Source organism: Plodia interpunctella, chromosome 10 (assembly GCF_027563975.2).
Source record: "Plodia interpunctella isolate USDA-ARS_2022_Savannah chromosome 10, ilPloInte3.2, whole genome shotgun sequence".
NCBI classification, from domain to species: domain Eukaryota; kingdom Metazoa; phylum Arthropoda; class Insecta; order Lepidoptera; family Pyralidae; genus Plodia; species Plodia interpunctella.
Window position 1 is genome coordinate 5,536,409 of NC_071303.1, and position 19,219 is coordinate 5,555,627.

Genomic DNA, 19,219 nt, shown 5'->3' on the forward strand with positions numbered 1-19,219 from the left:
TGGTGTCACTTAGCCAACTTTCAAACAAGCCGTATTTATCGACCACGCCTAACGAGATAAGTGACAGCAACCGCTTCATTACGTATAAAGGTCGACGACCACTCGCCCTTCCTGTTTCAGTTTTCCGAAATTCACATGAGATGTATAGTTAGTCAGGAATATCGAACTATGTAAATACCTTCGTAACATAAATATTGCATCATAATTCATGACTCAATTTAATTTTATTTGGTTTAAACCAATTTTAGGCTCGTCTTACCGAATGTACCTGGTAGTACATTAGGTTTAAGACGGTCTACATTTTAGTAGGAAAGACAGTAATATCTTATTACCAACCGCTCTGTGGTAGTAAGATTAGTTGACGATTATATTTTCAAATATTACATAATCTTTACTAACTTCGGAAGTAATAAAATAAATGTTTAATTTCATAGAGTTTATTAAAGCCAGGAACACAAGTGTCAATAATAGTATAATATAACATTGATTTTATCTAGTACCTATCTGTAAATTATTCAGACACTGATTTATAATTTCTATGTATTTTAGTAGGTATATGGGAATTCTACGGACAGTCAATAGTATATTGGAATCAATGGGATACAGATATATCAACTCTATCACACACATTTTATATGAGCCGATAAGGGTAGAAGTTTACTACTAAGATGATTCAAAAAACCTTTTATTTTTCTTCGAAGTTAGCCTCAAGGGAATCCCTCTCTTGTTTGTTCCATTTATGATATCGAATCAATTCCATTAAAACTTGTATGTTCAGTTTATTAACTCTTTAAATATGGATAGATTAACATTGTATAAATATAATTTATAAAATTGCAATTATTAGCAATAAGATCCAAAATATACATATATAAATTGTATTATGGAAATAATTTATTCGTAAAGCCTATTTTTAAATAATTGACTTTTGGTATGGTCTTGTTTTGCCAAAAGGTTTGATATTATAAGTTGTAAGTTTTGTAATCAGAACATATACATTTTAGAAGTACATAAATAAGTTGTTTGCCGGTAAACTATTCGAAAAGGTTTACATATAAGAAAATAGTAAACATTTGACCATTAATAGTTTTCATAATTTCTAGTGATATGATCCAATAGATAGAAAAGCTCAGTGATATGGATTGGAAGGAGGCTTTGCTATATAACGATTTGATGCTAAGGGTACCTACACTTCAGTACGTAAATAAGTATATTTTAAAGCATAAGTTATACAAGGCATTACATTTCCAGAAGGAAAATCGAGTTCCTTATTTTCATAGGATATCTACAAAATAATTGTTGGACTGTATAAAATAGGTACATGTAACTTATATATGCATTTCATTTGTTGATTTTTGGTAATATGCGAATTTTTATCTCATCTCATATAAATTTGAATCCCCGACGACAGTAGGAGGGAAGTTATAAGTTTAACGAGTCTTGTCTGTGTATGTATCTGTCCGTGGCGCCATAGAAGCCAAACGGCGGAACCGATTTTAATCTATTTTTTTTATTTATTTCAAAGAGAATTTAATCAAAAATATTCTTAGTTATGTTCGAAAAATGTATATTCAGCCGTTTGGAAATCGTCAGCTCTTTTATTGCAGATGATAGGACGCTAACAACTTCGTTTTTATGTAATGTTTTTACGTTTTTATGTCATTTCATATACTTATCTCATTTAATTCAATAAGTTTTATTCATATTTCCAAAGTTCATATTGATAGCATTTCATAATATTCTTCGAAAACGAAATTAGTATTTTCGATCGTTCAATACATTTGATACATTAAAGACTTATATTAAATCTCATTCTTCAAGTACATACATAAATTAACTTGCTACAATATATTTATTATAAACATCAATACAATTTCCTCTATAGTTTTACACAAATGTATACACAGTGAACGTTTTCACATAAAGTTATTAAAATGTATAATTATTAAACTAACAATGAAAATCAGTCGTCAAAGACAATGTATAATTATAAAATGTGACGGATAGATGATCAATACCAAGCTCGTTTGAAGCGCAATTTAACAATCACAAAAGCTTTAAATTTGATAAAATATAACAGGTATATTGATAAAGAATAATATTCAAGCTCATTAGCCATAGGCAAAGCTCTAAGTTGGGTGCAATAAAGTCAGCGAATTATCTAACTACTTTATTCAGTAATGGTTGAGACAACCCACTTTAAGAAATGGAATAACAAAGAAAAATCTGCTTATCAATAATAGTAAAGAAAGTATTGAATGTTGAAAGAATTTTCACATATAATATACAAGAGTTGTCATGAAACATGGGGTAACAATGTGTCTTATAGTACTTGGTCGGGATTTCTAAGAGAGACTAAGACTAGGGACATAAGCTCCGAGGGTGCGTACTAACTATACACATATAAAATGTTTGAAGTAGACATTCACAATATTTATATTCTCTCATAAATAGAAGAAATACAGTCTTTGAAGTACAATGTACTTTATACAATAATACTGTTGTGTAATTATATATCTTAATATAATAAATGGGTACATATTAACGGTAATAAAATAACTTAATTTTGATTGTAAAAAATATCGACCTCTTTGTAAAATATATTTTAATTAATTAATAAGAATATTGTCGACATTTAAATGGACGTTGTGCGTAAATTCAAATAATGAACTAATTGTAAATGAAAGTGTAAGAATATAATATAAAATAAGTATTTTGCTGATAAATAGCACAGCTAATTTACTGCTCGGCGAACCTAAGTTTCTGTTTCTTAACGAATTCCATTGCAAGCTTGTCCGTTGTCCTGGATTCCAGTATTTGTAGAATAGGATGATCTGTGAAATAAAAAAAGTATACAAAATGCTACGTTACGTATTGTACGATATCAGCGATCATTATGAATACCTACATTAAAATACCTACAATCGAGATTGCTCCACAGTCGGCTTTACCGTACCAATCCTTTATATAAAATAAATGGCTTTTAGTTCAAAAAGAAAAGCTCGAATGTAAAATGTGCCTGATAAAATATGGCTCTTTCATCATTCGCTCGATGTAATAAGTTTCCTCGACTGTTCATTATTAGAGTTAAACAATACTTGAACTTGTTCTAATGCATGGCCGGTTGTTATAGGACGATTTGTTTTATTTGAGGCTGCGTTATTAATTATGGCGGTGACTCATCATATTGTGGCTGTGTACTGACAATTTTCCGGTTGTAAAGTTTAAAGTTGTTACTTAATTAAATGTTGTTCGCCGCGAACTTACACCTCGCGAACACAATAAAACAGTAGTAAACAGTACACAGTAGAAAAAAATCCTGTATAATAAATTTACATAAAAATTAGACGATAGAGTAAAAGCAACAGAGTAAGAGTTTGAAAAAAAAATCTGTCACGACACGCAGACATATACGAGTATTGTCTGCGTGTCTGCGTGTTTTTTTGTTATAATATAGCTATTAAGCCTGGGCAATATATATGGTATAAATGATTTTGAAAACTGGAACACCTGATGGAGAATAATGATGGCACAGCTAAACTATAGGAAATATAGAAATGACGCCCTAACAAAAGTTGTTCAGTCTGATGAGCGTTTTCTGTTGAGGTAAAAAAAAATCGAAGATCTGGAATACTTTATGCAGATCCAAGGTGGCACAGCTAAACTACAGGACATGTAGAAATGACGCCCTAACAAAAGATGTTCAGTCTGATGAGCATTTTCTGTTGAGGTAAAAAAAATCGAAGATCTGGAATACTTTATGCAGATCCAAGGTGGCACAGCTAAACTAAAGGACATATAGAAATGACGCCCTAATAAAAGTTGTTATTTTTCTGTTGAGGTATAAAAAAATAATATCTAGAACACCTGATGCAGACCCATAGTGGTGCAGTGAAACTATAGGAAATATGGAATTGACACCTTAACAAAAGTTGTTCAGCTTGATGGAAATGCTAGGAAATGCCTGTTGATGTATAAAAATCGAAGACCTAAAACACCTGAAGAATAGTCACAATAGTCTAGCTAAACTATAGGAAATATATATTTCAGTCGTATGAGCATCTTCTGTATAGGTTTCGTTACGCTTTGTCCGTACAGTTAAATTTCTCTAATAATTTTGACTCATTACCAAAAATTGTTAGGCCACGCGAACGAAGTCGCGGGCATCAGCTAGTTGTGAATATTTTAAAAACGACAAACGATTTTGATGCCCCACGAACTTAAAAATTATATTGACAGATCCTACATACCCTTTACATTTCATCAAAATCAGACCAACGGTTGAAAAGTTATCGCATTACAAACATACATATATATATATATACAAACAAAAAATGTATTTTTGCCCCAAGATGACTTGTAGACCTCGCTCGCTCGGTCAATTAATTGCAAACTTATAATACCAATGCCTATTAGAATTGTATGTGTGAATTTAGAAAAAATATCACAATTTTCTTTTTAATATATCTCGCGAAGATTTTAGTAAAATAATTAGAATTTACGCGTGGAATTCTACAACTAAAAAAGCACTCGTAGACCTTCTACGTAGACGGTCTACGAGCGTTTTTTGCTAATAGACCGTCGACAAGCATAAGGTCTACGTAGTGAATTTATATTAGCAAAAAAATCGTCGGGCGGCGCGTGGCTGTTGACGCTGGTGACGGGAACAGCTACATGAACAAGACCTGTGTAGCGTGGTACTCACTGCGGTCATGGAGCTGCATGAGCGGCAGTTCGAGCGGGCGCAGCGGGTCGGGCGGCGCGTGACTGTTAACGCCGGGGACGCGCGACAGTGACACGAACGCTTCCCCCGCGAAATCATCCGCTGTCAGCACGTCACGGTCCCACACCGTCAGCGACAGCGCAGCTTGCCCCGAACGACATGCCTCCAGTGACACGCCAAACTCGAAGCACTCATCCCATACAGGATTGAGTGTTTTCTGATCGATATAATATATTTCTTTGTAAATTTGATTCTTATTCCTATAGGAAACAAATTCGAAATACATAACATTTTTATCTTAAATTTTAATGCTGTTGTGACTTTTTTCAATATAAATAAAACTTATTTTAAGTTTTAAATGCAAAATTATTGTGTTTTAAATATGTGTTTACAATCATTAACTTTTTATGATTTCGACTTGGCCTTGTTTATGATTTCGACTGATTGAAATCTGATAAATTAGTTCTTGGTAGTAGCTTTTGCAAATGATAAGAAATCCAGGGGCTATAATGGACAAAACATTTACTTTGTACATATTTTATTCAGATTAGATAACCTTATCGTCAATAGGTATCGACTACTGTGTTTTATAGTGTAGTGGTACTAATAGGTATACTTCCTGATGTGTGACACTTCAAATATTTAGTTTATTATGTAAAAACTTTTCGACATTAAGATAGATAGATCTGGTGTTCCCCAAGGGTCTCAGTTAGGTTAGGTTAAAAGGAAGGAAAAATTCACAGTTAATGTTTATCTTGTCTATGATTTTGTAAACCTACATTTTTTAGTTAATATTTATCTATATATCATTATCACATATTTCTTAATTGTTTGCATTTTTCTTATATGGTCTTTGTATGTACACTGTTTTTGAATTGTAGTGTAGATCGTAACCTTATAATTTTACTACTATGTATAGTTTTACGAGTTTGTTATGTGTATTTAAATAAATAGATATACAATACATTATTGTAATTAAAATTGTGTAATTTTACTTTTTGGACATTTGTGCTCTGCTCATGCGCTTTCGGGAAGAGCCTTTTGGGCAGCAGCTCGAGCACCACGAACGGGTCGCTCAGGCCGTTGGGGTCGAGGGGGATGACGTCACGGGCTGAGAGCACCTCCACGCATAACGAGTCGTGGTTGAAGTACACCCTGCCAAACAACTTGTTTATTTATTCGTACTCTATTTACCAATAATGTGGATGTTAATTCAAAAAGAATTTACAGGAAAACTGGAAGATAAATTATAGCGATTGGTGTATGAATGAATTATTACATTCATACAATTCTAAGTACATATATGAAAAACAACACATATTATGCTGAGTCATCCTAAGTAGTGTTAAACGATAGCCCACAAGCCGTCATAATGTTTATGTACATATCTTTAACCTAAAGGTTTTTATTTCGAAATACTAACTTAATATACACTTATAGACTTTGTACACAGAACGACTATATTATGAATACAATCACATCGAATGTACCTCACACATGATCTGTGTTCTGCGCCAGACTTTGCTTTTATTCTAGCGAGCAGCGCATAAAATAGCAAAAAGTTACACCGAGAAACTGAAATTTTATTACGTTCATCGGATTTTGTTCATGCTCTCGTGAGCCCATTGTATCCGGATGACTTTGGATGGCCCATTTTAGAATGATTGAACTGAAAAGCTATGGAAAAACTAGGTTAGTACATTTTCCAATCAATCTCAATTTCTTTTTATCAACATTATCCTTTTTATCATTTATATATATTAAATCACAGATATAGGTTTGTGAAATTAGGGAGTGGTAAAAAATAAGTTAAGAGATACTAACAAATCACAATCTGATTGTTTTGTGCCACAATCAAACAATGATAAAATATCTAGCAAATCGAAGTTTAATTATATTATCATGAATAATCTAATTATGTTTGCAAAAAATACATTCAATACAATATGTTTACGTTTGGGTTTACAAAACAGTGGATAAGTTTCCAATGTAAAGGAAAGAAAATTATACCTCACTAAGATGGAGCCGTAGGGTGATGGTAGCGGTGTCCTGACTTGCTCGGCGAGCCTGTCAGCGAGCCACAGCTCCACCAGCTCCTCAGTGGGTGCCTGGTGGTACTGCATTCTCTGCTCAACGCGTGCCCACTCACTATTATGCACTTCGGACATCGGCAAACCTGTTCAAATTCCTTTGGGAGTTAGAAAACAATATTCCAAAACTGATAATATCCTAAAAACTTCACTCCCGTGTGTATTCGCGTATTGTTACATAAATACAGTGTCTATTATACAGAATGAAAAAAGAAAACTGTCGTTATAATGAGTTTATTTTGTGATTTTATGCTTTTTTTTACAAAAGATTTTTTGCAGAAAAAAATTTATTTTGAATAGAAATTGTGAATAATAAGAATAACTAATTAGGTTTTTGGTTTGACTTGAATTTTAAAATGTCAAAGTTTAATCTTTAAAATTTGATAACTTTAATAACTCCAATTTGTATTATAACCCAAGAAAGTTCAACCTGTTAGCAGCTGCAAGTATTTATAAAGCCAATAGAGGCTTTCATCTCAATAAGTTCACGTTACATTGGTCGTAATCGAGAGCAAAGTAAACATTTATCGGCAGCGATCAAAATCACAAACTTTAATTGGATCTTTTATTGTATTGCAATAGAAATTGACTACATTTATAAAATTATTATAAAGTTCTTGCGGTAATATACCTATATTAGTTGTATTAAACCTATATGTGTTGTAAGTTCTATTATACTATTTGCCCGTAGACACATAAAATATATTATAAAAAAAATCGATAAAGGTTTGTTGTTACCCTTGAATATATAGGTAACAGACGTAATTTTATTAAACTTCAGGTCACTTTTCGGTGCTAGAAGCCTTTTTCACAACTGGTTGTGAAGCTCAGTTACCATGGCGAAAAGCCGAAAAGGTGATTTATTCTGATTCTAATTCAGAAAAGCTTACGTGGCACATATTTTATCTTGACACCGGCGTTAATCCAGGAATGGAAAAATAATTGAACATTTTATCGTCACCTTTGCCTTCAGCATGAAAGAACTCAGCCAAGAGATCAAGGGCCTCCCTTAGCCTGTGGTGGTAGACCCTGGGTCGCTCGGCGCCGCCCGCGTCCGCCTGCGCCGAGACCTCCTTGAGCACGGCGCTCCAGCAGCCGCCCAGCGCGCGAGTGAACGCTCGCGGCAGCAACCAGGTGTTCAGAAACGACAGATGCTGGTCTAGGAACTCCAATAGGGGAGTTATGGCCTGAAATAATGGCTTTACTAGTGGCGTAGCTAAATAAACATAATATGCCAAGCATAGAGCCCCACTTCAACTTTTACGATTTATTAAAAGTATAAAATTATGAGTGTGCGATGCGACACAAAAAGATTGCTTGTCAGGGACCGGTAGCTACGCCACTGCTTGTTTAATAGAGGTATATTACTATAACTTGCTAAAATTTTAAAGGTTCCGAATTAGATAGTATCTTTGGCAATAATTTATATTGTAGCTGTCAATTTTTTTTTATCCTATTTACCTGGGGCGTGGGTAATGTGTCAGGAGACCACGCTAGATGGAAGACTGCTTTCCGCAGTGGAGGTCGGGCTCGGGCCGCGAGAGGGGCCGACGCCCGTGCCACCCGGGAGTCCAAAGTGCTTAAAGCGCCTCGCACCAGCTGCCGGCTGTTTTCATCGTTCGCACTGACAATTCATTAATGCCGTTAAATTTAATTTACAAGAAAATGTATATTTAATACGAATATAAAAATAATGCCTAAAAATAAGGGCCTATAAACTCAAATAATGGCTTATATATAATGGAAATACGTTTGTCATGTTCAAGCATTCTGATTTGAGTATAGCGGAGCGGTCGAGTTCAGATAGTCGGAAAAGATGTAATTTTTAAAACATTATATTCTTGATATCCGGAATTAAATAAATCAGCAAATCGCGCCACGCTCCCGCTTGAATCAGCAACGTCGTGATCCGGTCGTAAGCGTAAATTGTAACGCACTAATATTTCACCGTGTTGATGGTAAATTTGATTAATTTTGAGCAAATTATCTTATTTTACTTTGCCAGTTTTTGCTTGACTGAAATAGAACTTTGTTTAAATTCTATTATTTAAGCAATGACTTGCAAAGCCGATTCAGTCCACGTTGAATATAAAAGAAAACAAGCCGGATATCATTTTACTACTAAGACCACGAGTAGAGGGGTTTAGAGCTAGAAGAGGCGGCTACAGGTATTGGAATCAAACAATATATCATATCGATTTTACTTACGACTCCTAGTACTATATTGACAAAATTATATATCTAGTGTAGTAATTTTGACAATGATACCAACTCGCTCATTTGCAGGATTAGCGCAGGCGTTATTGTTCCCGCCGACAGACCAATAAACGTTTACGTTTCGCCGCGAATTAGCTACGTGCTTAGATTACCTCACAAGATTGTGTGATTAACTCTAACATTCATTGTTTACAACTACATAATTACTTTTAAATGCGTGGTCCAAAACTTTCAATTCATATTTGCGAGCACGTTTTGTTCTGTTGACACTATTATCAATTGATTATTTCGTATGATGAAATTTGGAAAGTTCTAAGTTTACATAAAGCTATGAAATACTCAATTGCTTACGACAAATTAGAATTATATTTTATTCAAATAAAAATTTCAGTGATATCGAACAACTCTTTGATTCGACTTCTGTATAGAGCCATAACAATCGAGACGCATTTGGAAACCTTTTATCCTTAAGATTTCCATTCTATTCACATAAAATACGGCTCACAATTTATTCTTTACACGTGTGGAACAAATCAAATTCTGTAAGTGTAATTTTACGTATTAAATTGTATATATTAAGTTTGTACTCTTGAAAAAATACAATTGTAAGTAGGTACCACGTAGGTACATACATTATAGAAAATAATTGGCGCGTGTTTTTTCTGTTGTTAATGAAATAAATACATCCCTATTAGTTATAGATTAGATTTACATTTCACAAGTTAGTCATCAGGCATTATGCCATTATACCGCGAAGTCAATGCTAAATATCATAAGCAGTTTGCCAACGAATGCTCCGCCTGTCAAAACTTTCTGTGTTAATCCCATGAAACTTACAAAACTTCACTAGTTACTACTGTTAGTTCACATCCTTGAGTTTGTGTACAAATTTGAAGAACAAAGTTAGAAAACTAACTTGTTTCTCCTAACATTTTCCTCTTATTTTTAGATATGTTACCGAATAAATTCAATCGAAAAAATAGCGAAGCAGTCATTTCTATCATTCGTGCGGGGTCATGTGTCTATGATTTCATTCACGCTCCGCTGCCGTTTATTTCCGAGTGATACGAGCTATTTCAGCGTGTACGCGTAGAATAAACAGCGATATTTTCACGTTCGAGTGAGATCCTCTCACGGTTCAAAGATAAAGCTGTACTTACGTGTGTTCATCGTCATATTCTGCGAGCGAGCGGCGCACGTATTCCAAGTTATTCACGATCGTGCATATTTCCTCTGTCGTCTTGTTTTGACCTGTGACCAATTCAGACTCTTAAATTTAGTATCTCTTATTATATAGTATCTCAGGATCAAGAAACAGGTATTTTTGTACATTTTGAAATAGATTTATTATAATAAATGCAAGTCACTAAAATGGATTAGAGTAAAACTATTCACACTAGGTATTATAAATGCATTTGACTGTCATGCTTTCACGACTAAACCGCTGGGTCGATTTTAATGTAAATCATAGGCTACCTCAGTCGGGCTGCGGGCAACAGCTAGCATAGTATATTCTTCATTTAGTTAAATAAACAACTTGAATAAACTTAAAAAATATATTTACTCAGTTATCAATAATCGGCTTTTAATTATTTACTTATCAAATATGTGTCAACTGGAAGCTAAAAGCACAGAATGGAAGAACAATTTCCGTAATAAAGCACGGTTTCCCCAACGGAAACACTTTAGGAGAACCGTAGAAGGATTACAAGGGATGAAGCGGCCTTTTTAGCAATTCCGTCCGGCCTATATATTTTTATTTTTCTAAAGGTAAAGAACTTGTGTCATGTTATGTACCCATGCTCGGTGTTGAAACTTCACAGGATGTTAAATAATACTGTCGACATAAGATTTTTAAGACGTAAATCTTCATTCTATTGCCATGTAGATTCCAAATTGATAAACGCAGTTGATTTCACAATGACTTGATTGTACTTTATTGTACTGTATTTGGACAAACAAAAAACGCAGCCGAAGTTAATTAATACTAGCTGGGCCCCGGGGAGTTGCGCTCCCATTAGATTTTCGGGATAAAAGGTATCCTATAAATGATATTTCAAGTTATATTATATTCGTGTATCTTAATTATTCATTAAATCGGTTTAGTAATTTTAGTAACGTGATTGAGTAACAAAGGTAACGGAATTATGGATTATTAATCATAAGAATCCCCAATCCGCTACGTTAGCTCACATATAGTAATTAATTCAAATGAGCCAGCCCTAGCTCATTTGAATTTATTACTGTACACGATCTTGTTGGTAAAAAAATAGTAGGTGTCCTGGCATTACCTACTTAAGACAAACCAAACAAAGTGATAAAGTGAAGCCACATTCAAAACAATATAAGTGATATTTAATTATCGTGTTTAGTTTTATATTATTTATTTCGTTTTATATTATTTATTTATGTATTATTATTATTTTATCTTTAATTTTTTATCCAATAAAAATGCCAATAACAATTGGTTTACTTAAAGTTGATCATAGACATAATACCATGTTCTTTACGAATACTCGTAGCTTGCTACGAGCTAACGCTACGCACTATGACTAAGACATAAAAGCTACGACCCGACGGTGGCGTAGCAATGTCGTAGACGAATTCTATGGCAGATGTCACAATATGTACTTAACTGTAACTGAAATATTGGTTAGATTTTGGATAAATTAATTTTCCTTTGTAAATTTTTACTAACTGAATGCGTTAATAGTCAAAGCTATTAATGAGTGTTATAATAGGTATTTATTACACACATATGAGTAATATAAATAGCTCTGGCGGTTATTTAATTTTTTTTATAATAAAATTGATAAGTTACTTAAGTGTAATTTGAAAGCAATAATGATATCAATTCACCGATATACATTAAATCTATAAAATAATAACCTGATGCCGCTACAAAGACGTCGATGACACTAGTGCAACTACTAAATAAGGCAGTGGAGCTTCAACAGCAGCGGAGCAGCGTTGCGATAGTCCTTGTCACCTATTGCCGGAGCCGTCGTCGCGAGAAATAAGTTAACACTAGTAATAGTGTAGTCACCGTGGTTCTCATAGTAGCCCTGGTCGGCCAGCGCACCGTGGACGAGGTCGGCGTAATGCAGTGCGGTTGCGCACGCCGCCTCGAGCAGTCGCAGTCCCCCGGGGAAAGAGCCCTCCTCTGGCCCGCCGATCGCTCGCCACACCAACCGCATGTGGTATAGGCTATGAAAATAGTCTGTCAGATTCAAAGATCAACATAAAAAAGGTCATCTAAGGTCGCTGAGTCAATGAAGTTATAGATGAATAGATCAACTTTTTAATCTATCGCTGAAATGTTAGAATACATTTCAAAAAGGCTCGACCGCTTTTGAGCTTAGATTTCCCGAACAACCATTCATTTAATTATGTTGCTCTTTGATGGTTCACTTTATACACATACAATGGCTTGTCATTTGCAATGAGATAGAATTTCTTTTTAACTTTCGATCTGCGCAGATATTGTTGGGTCCTTGAGTAAAAATTTTCATTTAATGTACCAAAAATACCGTTCCCATTAACTTTATATTCAAAAAGGAATTCAGTTGCGTAATTAAATAAAATTCCATGAAAGCGTTTCAAGATGCCTTACAGAAATAGTGCGAAAGAAATAATAGTTGTTCTGTTCCAAATGTTTTTGTGAATATTTTAATCATATTTGTGTGCATGTTAATTTATTTAACAATTACTTTTTAAAATAAAAGTGTAACAAATCACTTCTTTACTTATCCTTTTCGCTGATTTTCATCCAGCAATGAATTTCCATCTCATTATGTGAGTTTCCCTAGTTAAAATTAGTATGTAAAGTGACTTACCACGCTGCCGTGTCCACGGAAGACGTGCTGTGCTTCACAAGATGCTCTCCCTCCACGGCACGATCTGCATATTATTACAACACGTTACTGGAGCGGTAAACCACCAGTAGTTAGTTATCAAATATTTGGCAATATGTTTCTCTTTCAACTTCTTGTGTTCCTGGTCTCATTTGGCTGAGATGGCGGGAAGTCCGGGTTCAGCGTAAAATAAAGTTAACATTTTGCCGCCTGTTTGACGTCAACAGCTGTTGTTGCTAATGCTGTTGTTTTCTTTAAGCTACAAAGCTATGTATCCCTTAGCCGTCTCGTATGACATCCATGTCGGACGCCGACATGTGACGGTCAACAATTATGTATGTATCATATGATATTCTATCGAGCTTGATCACAGTACTATGTTAATAAGATTAATTATGAATAGCGATCCACAAAGTTATTCATTAATTTATTATTCTGACGCATTAAAATGAGCAGTGTACATTCAGGGTCTAGAACTCAATGGTAATTTAAATAATTTAATACGGGCAACATGTATGCTGTTCATTTATTAGATTTTAAAATGACTTAATGTCATGGATAAAATTTATCTTTGATCTGAAATTAATGTTACATGAACAATTTCCAAGCAATCTTAAAATTGTCTGAAACCAATGAAAGCTTTCGTGTCGCGGCACAGTTTAGATTTCGATACGTATCTAAATGGGCGGGCGCCAGCGCGGGTGTGAACCTTCGCCTTTTGCCCTCTCAGCCAATTTTGCTCTTTCATTAGAAAAACAACTCTTATTATAACCAGATTTGTCACATATTACCTCAACAGTATCAAAAATTCTGGAACTTACTTTTACTATGTGGTTAAGATCGGAATAGGTGTTACTTGAAATTCAATGGTTGTCAGAAGTATAAAACAGTTTGCGTGCCTCTACTTTTGTACTTTCGATACGGTAATATTTCAAATTAAATATTAAATATGAGAATATTACGTGTTGATTGTATAATATCGCAGCAAGAAATCAGTAAATAAATAAATAAATAAACTGAAATAAGTACTGTACGATATCGCTTTTTATTCTTAATATTTGTTTTAAGACATATATTTTTTTTGAGAGAGAATAATTAAATTGACTCCTGTCGTACTGAGGAGGACAGCGAAAATACCACTTGGTATTCACGAAGGACTATATGGGTCAAAAGCTTGAAATTGTCAAACATTTACTCTAAAACCTTGATATATAACATATATGTATTGTATATGTAGTCTGCAGCTTCCTATTCAAAAAGTTTCGATTGTGTGGGAATACCTACAAAATAAACCACATTCGCTGCCTTTGTGTTTCCGACAATGTTATTCGGAAATTTGCAAGTTGCACAAAATTTAATTTCATTGTAGGTTTGTGCCCATTGTTATATCAGATGCTTTGTTAGACCATCATGTTAAATGAAAATTTCTTTTTCAATAGTTTTCGTACAATAATCTTAATTTCATTGTCACTAAGCCCTGGGGGTAAGCATACATAAACACTTTACGGTATAGCGCATCAAAACATAACGTTTCTAAATTACTAAGAGCTAAGTATTATATAAGTAATTTGTTTTAAAGTTAAGTTTTTTTTTAAAATGAATTGTTTTCTAATTATAGGAGGGTAGAATTGTAACTGAATATAAACGAGATAATAATACCTAATTCGACAGCCGCGCGGACCCTCTGCAGCGCCATAGTCTTGGTAACAGCCAGCCAGCGATCGATCAAGGGCTCGAACCACCTGCGAGCATTACCAATAACACTCACTGCCATTTCCACAACAGCAAAATAAACTCACAACTACTTATATGAGCAAAAGCGGACTTGCTCGTAATGAAAATAAATGTGTTAGGAAGTTAATATGTATAGTCTATAATTTGTTTTTTTTGTACTTGCACATATTATACATTTCGTTAATTATTAATTTTAGTTTCTTCTTTTAAACAAATAACGAACTTTAAATTAAACGAGAAATTACTGTAGAATACATAATAAAATATGTTACTGCCTTCGTAGTGTGTTTTAGCAGTTACTTTAAATACAGTTGTATTTGCTCTCGGATGTTTGTACAGTTTACTTATGGGGTTAGAAAGGTAGCGTGCTGCGTCGATAGAACACTATTTACAACGTTCAACCTCTAATAAGCTAATAAACAATGCTAGCATATCTATATACATTTGCAGTAGAGGTAACACAAATAACGTTATTTACCTTAAGAAAGACCAATCGAAACCAGTTTACTTACATTTGTTGTTTACATGTTTATTGCATGCTATTAAGTGTAATTAGAACCAAATACTGAACTTCATCTTTACATCTGATGAGAAAATCCCCAACGAAATATTTTTGAATTAATCGAAGTCACAGTCGACTGAGTTTTTCACGCGCAGCAACTTATATCTACGACTACAAAAGCTTATTCATGCTTTACTGGCTAATTAAGTGAACTAATTGGCGTCTTACCGAGCAAGCGAAAGCTTGCGACCTCGCACCGCCGTTTGCGGTGTTTTAACGAACACAAAACTTCTACGTGAGTTGTTTATTTCATTTGAAATTCTACATCACGTGTAAGAGAGTATATATAATAAATAGGACTAAGCCTACTTCAAAGGGTGATATTTTTCTCTGTTGCGAAAGAGGATTATGTTTAACGAGTGTATGTATATGATACATTTATATACCTACTTATCAATGAAAATAGACCATTGCAAAAAGATTATTACACATCGTTTGATGTTTCAACATCGTTAAGAAATTTACCTACCTAAGAAAGTATCAAGCTACGGTCTTGTGAACTGACTCCCCATTGTGAGATAAGAAAATATTCTACACGGCCTAATTACTCGTGTGTTTGCAGTTTGTTCGTTAAGTTGCTAATGAATCCTAGCTAACAATCAACTATTTATTTTATTTTAGTGGAAATGATAGTCACAAGTAAGCGTCGATCAGCTGCGGGGGCGGGTCGTGCGCGGCGTGCGGCAGGGGTGCGGGCGCGGCCGCTGCGCACAGCTCGCGCACCGCCGACAACACTTCGAAAGGCAACGTCTTTGCTGACACCACACACACTGTCAACCAATAACACACCCGGTTCTATATTTGATTTGCAAGTTTTTGTGTCATTAATGCCACACAACTTTGGTAATCCGATGTAACATAAGGGTAAGTACCTACAATTTTTGGAGTGAAATTTCCATAGTTATTTTTTATTATGACATTTAAGATATGCAAAATTTCCAAATAGACCGATAGCCAAAATAAATAATCTGTATTTGATTTAATGTACTTAGCGTTAATTAAAATATGTTATATAACTCACTTCCGTTTCCCAAATCATCATAAACCTCTTCCTCGGCGACTCCACACCAGCCTGCCTCTATCCAATGTTCAACACATTGCCTCACGTCTTCTGATACCTATGAAAATTGTTATATATAAAACAATAATGTAATGAAGTAGGTATGTGTCTATTACTTGTTATCTCTTATCATTTGCCAAACTATAATAAGCAATGTATTATCTGCAGTACAACAAGGTTATTTGAACAATAACGGGATATCTATTTATAGACTCGTTGTTGATCTTATGACCTTGTTTACAATTTATATCAATAGTATTTGAAATGCATGATACAAATGAATTATTATAATATCTGATACAACAATAGATTTTTCAGTATTTTGAGTTCAACATTAACTACGACTATACAACATTAGGACGAATGTGCAATTATTTAGAGTCATTGAAACAGCTGTGTACATTTGTCTGCTTAACACACACTATCCGGCCACTTTACAAGATTGAAAATTACAGTGAAGTATCTCAAAAAGGGAGAAAAAATTTGACGAATGAACTTTCAGTTAAGTATGGATTTTTCACCTCTCTTTAAGTAACAATTTATTTATGATCAAGCTATTACTTACCATTTTGTCTATTTGTGTGAACACGACACTGAAGTACGGTACATTATTTGTCCTAAAACAAAAAACAAATATCAAACCAGATGTTCGAAATTCTTAAAAACAAACAGTGAAATGTAAAAAACATCTACAATCTTCCACCCAAGGACTTTCCGCCCTTTGCCTCTATTGTGACGAAGGACGGGCGGCGCGCGCCGGGCGCTCACACACCCTATTTCTGAATATATTCGCAATTCTTATTCATTCGATGTTTATATGATTACATGGCAGAAGGAACATTCCTCTTTCTAATTGAATGACATACACTTTGTTAATAGAAATGGGATTTTCTTTTTCATACGAGGGTACCTTTGTTTTGAAGACTGTATATATAGTTTGAATATAAACATGATCTGGCCAGTAATATAGATTAAAAAATAAGTTGTAGGCATGTCATAAGTAGGTATATATTTACTAGTTGTGTAAAGTAAAAAAATATTTATTGTTCACCTTACGTTTGTAAGGATAGATGTATTTTTTGTAACGAGTATAATAACTTCTTATGCTTTTGTGAGGTGCAGAAATAAAATAAAAAACAGAATACATACTGAATAACTTGGGCAACTCACGTTTCGAAGAGCGGGTGGTAGTATGTAAGGCCTTGCTGAAGGTCGATTTGTACTAGGGTGATCAGGTTGACCAGGTCTTCCCCGCGTTCTGACTCCGTGTCCTGTGCGCATAGGGCCTCGTACCATTCTGATGTTCCTTTCCGTAAGGCGCCCATTATCTCCGTTCTATAACAAAGTATGTCGGTCTAGGGGAAGACTTGACCTAGTCTGAATCTAGTCCCGAGGACTAGCAAATTTATTACGAACCTATTTCATAGCAAGTAATAAACGTGAATCACTTCAAAGCTTCATTCTTTTAACACTAGATTGGTCGTCCAAAAAAAACTTAAAAAATAAAACTTATATATTTTCATTGAATTTCAAAAAGTGGGCCCTCAGCCCACACGCACATTATATTACATTTAATACTTATAAATGTTCCGAACCAGACTTGCTTCAGCGGTTATCACAACGCCATGATACAGATGACGTAAAACAATTTTTATTTCACAAAAATGTAAGATCGATCGGAATTCTCTCGAATGCAGATGGCTTGACCCTTGCCCTTTGCTACTAAGTTATTCCTTTTCATTGGAGTGCTGGAACGTGCAGTTCCGCACGTAACAATTCTAACTGACCGATATGCAATCCTAATGACAAACAATTTATAAGTATAGTTTAAAGTTCCGGAATTTTCGATATATAGTTTTCGGAGCGTAAGTATCAAATTCCTAATTGCTCCCGTTTCCCGCCTCCTACGACTCGGTGATCGTTACCGCTTTTGAGACTGTTGATCACGCAGACATCATTCGTATAATTTCAGAAGACAAAGCTAAAAGCACTTGAAGTCAAATTGCTCTATTCTGTCGGTACGCACTCACACAAATGTACTCGTAACGTTGAGCTTATAAACTTTGTTCAGCATCCGATTTTATCCCATTTTAAAAGATGCTATTATAAGCACTTTGATCGTCTTACCATGGCCTGAAATGTTAAAATACTCTGAGAAAAAAATATTTTGGAAGAACGAGGATAGTGAAGATTCTGCAAGATTGTCGCAAGTCCCAAAGATTAATCCACAAAATTTAACAGTTTGTGAATATATTTATGCGTCGGTTTTGACACCAAATTACACCTACATTTCAACAAATAAATTTTGAGTTAGAGCTTGAATATTGATCACGAAACATGGAATATTAAATGAGAAAGAAATAACTTTAACCACTTGCCTGATTTCTTTGTTAAAAGGACAGCATCTCCAGAAAGCTTTCATTTGTGACAGTTGACTCAGACATCGCAAAAGAAATTCCAACCTGCAAAATTAGATTTCATAAAGTTCCAAGTTTGACACTATTTAGAAGAGATGATTTAAGATATTTCAAAGTTTCTGGCATTTGTTGAAACTTACAGATTAAATATGTCAAAGTTAAGATAACAAACCCACTGGAGTTGTAAAGATAACAATACTCCAGCGATAGATTTAGAATAACTGACGTTCACACAACATATTTTAATAATTCTATACAATTTACTTTTTCATTATAAACTTGACTTTGTTAAATAAAACATCATGACATATTAGAGTTTAGCGCGCTACCCGGTACCATGATTAAACACCTGTCTCCCTCATTTCGTGTTTAATAAAGTTTTTTTTTATAAATATATTTAACATTTCTTGCATCACGTCCATATTTTGTAAATGAGTTGTTTGAAGAGATATTTTCTGAATATGAATATGTTGTTAAATATAACGTGGCATATAAATGTGTAGGAATAACAATTGTGGCTTATTTTATTGGGATCAATATTAATTTTCATATGAAGTTCTAG

General features: G+C 34.3%; 1 protein-coding gene across 2 annotated transcripts in view; it reads right to left on the minus strand.

The window, feature by feature from the left end:
* Positions 1-421: 421 nt before the first annotated feature.
* The window catches only part of unc-13-4A, a 64,224-nt gene continuing 45,426 nt past the window's right edge, over positions 422-19,219 (minus strand). The window contains exons 11-25 of one of the 2 annotated variants that reach the window (XM_053750380.2): positions 18,619-18,702; positions 17,411-17,575; positions 16,806-16,857; positions 16,202-16,298; positions 15,818-15,950; positions 14,544-14,626; positions 12,867-12,930; positions 12,113-12,237; positions 10,191-10,281; positions 8,275-8,437; positions 7,775-8,000; positions 6,734-6,899; positions 5,719-5,878; positions 4,706-4,940; positions 422-2,834 (exon numbers count right to left, since the gene is read on the minus strand). In XM_053750380.2, the coding sequence (XP_053606355.1) occupies positions 2,740-2,834; positions 4,706-4,940; positions 5,719-5,878; positions 6,734-6,899; positions 7,775-8,000; positions 8,275-8,437; positions 10,191-10,281; positions 12,113-12,237; positions 12,867-12,930; positions 14,544-14,626; positions 15,818-15,950; positions 16,202-16,298; positions 16,806-16,857; positions 17,411-17,575; positions 18,619-18,702 (1,939 nt within the window). In that variant the 3' untranslated portion in view covers positions 422-2,739. Of the gene's footprint in view, positions 2,835-4,705; positions 4,941-5,718; positions 5,879-6,733; positions 6,900-7,774; positions 8,001-8,274; positions 8,438-10,190; positions 10,282-12,076; positions 12,238-12,866; positions 12,931-14,543; positions 14,627-15,817; positions 15,951-16,201; positions 16,299-16,805; positions 16,858-17,410; positions 17,576-18,618; positions 18,703-19,219 lie in introns of both variants that reach the window. The other variant, XM_053750379.2, reaches the window with a different exon arrangement.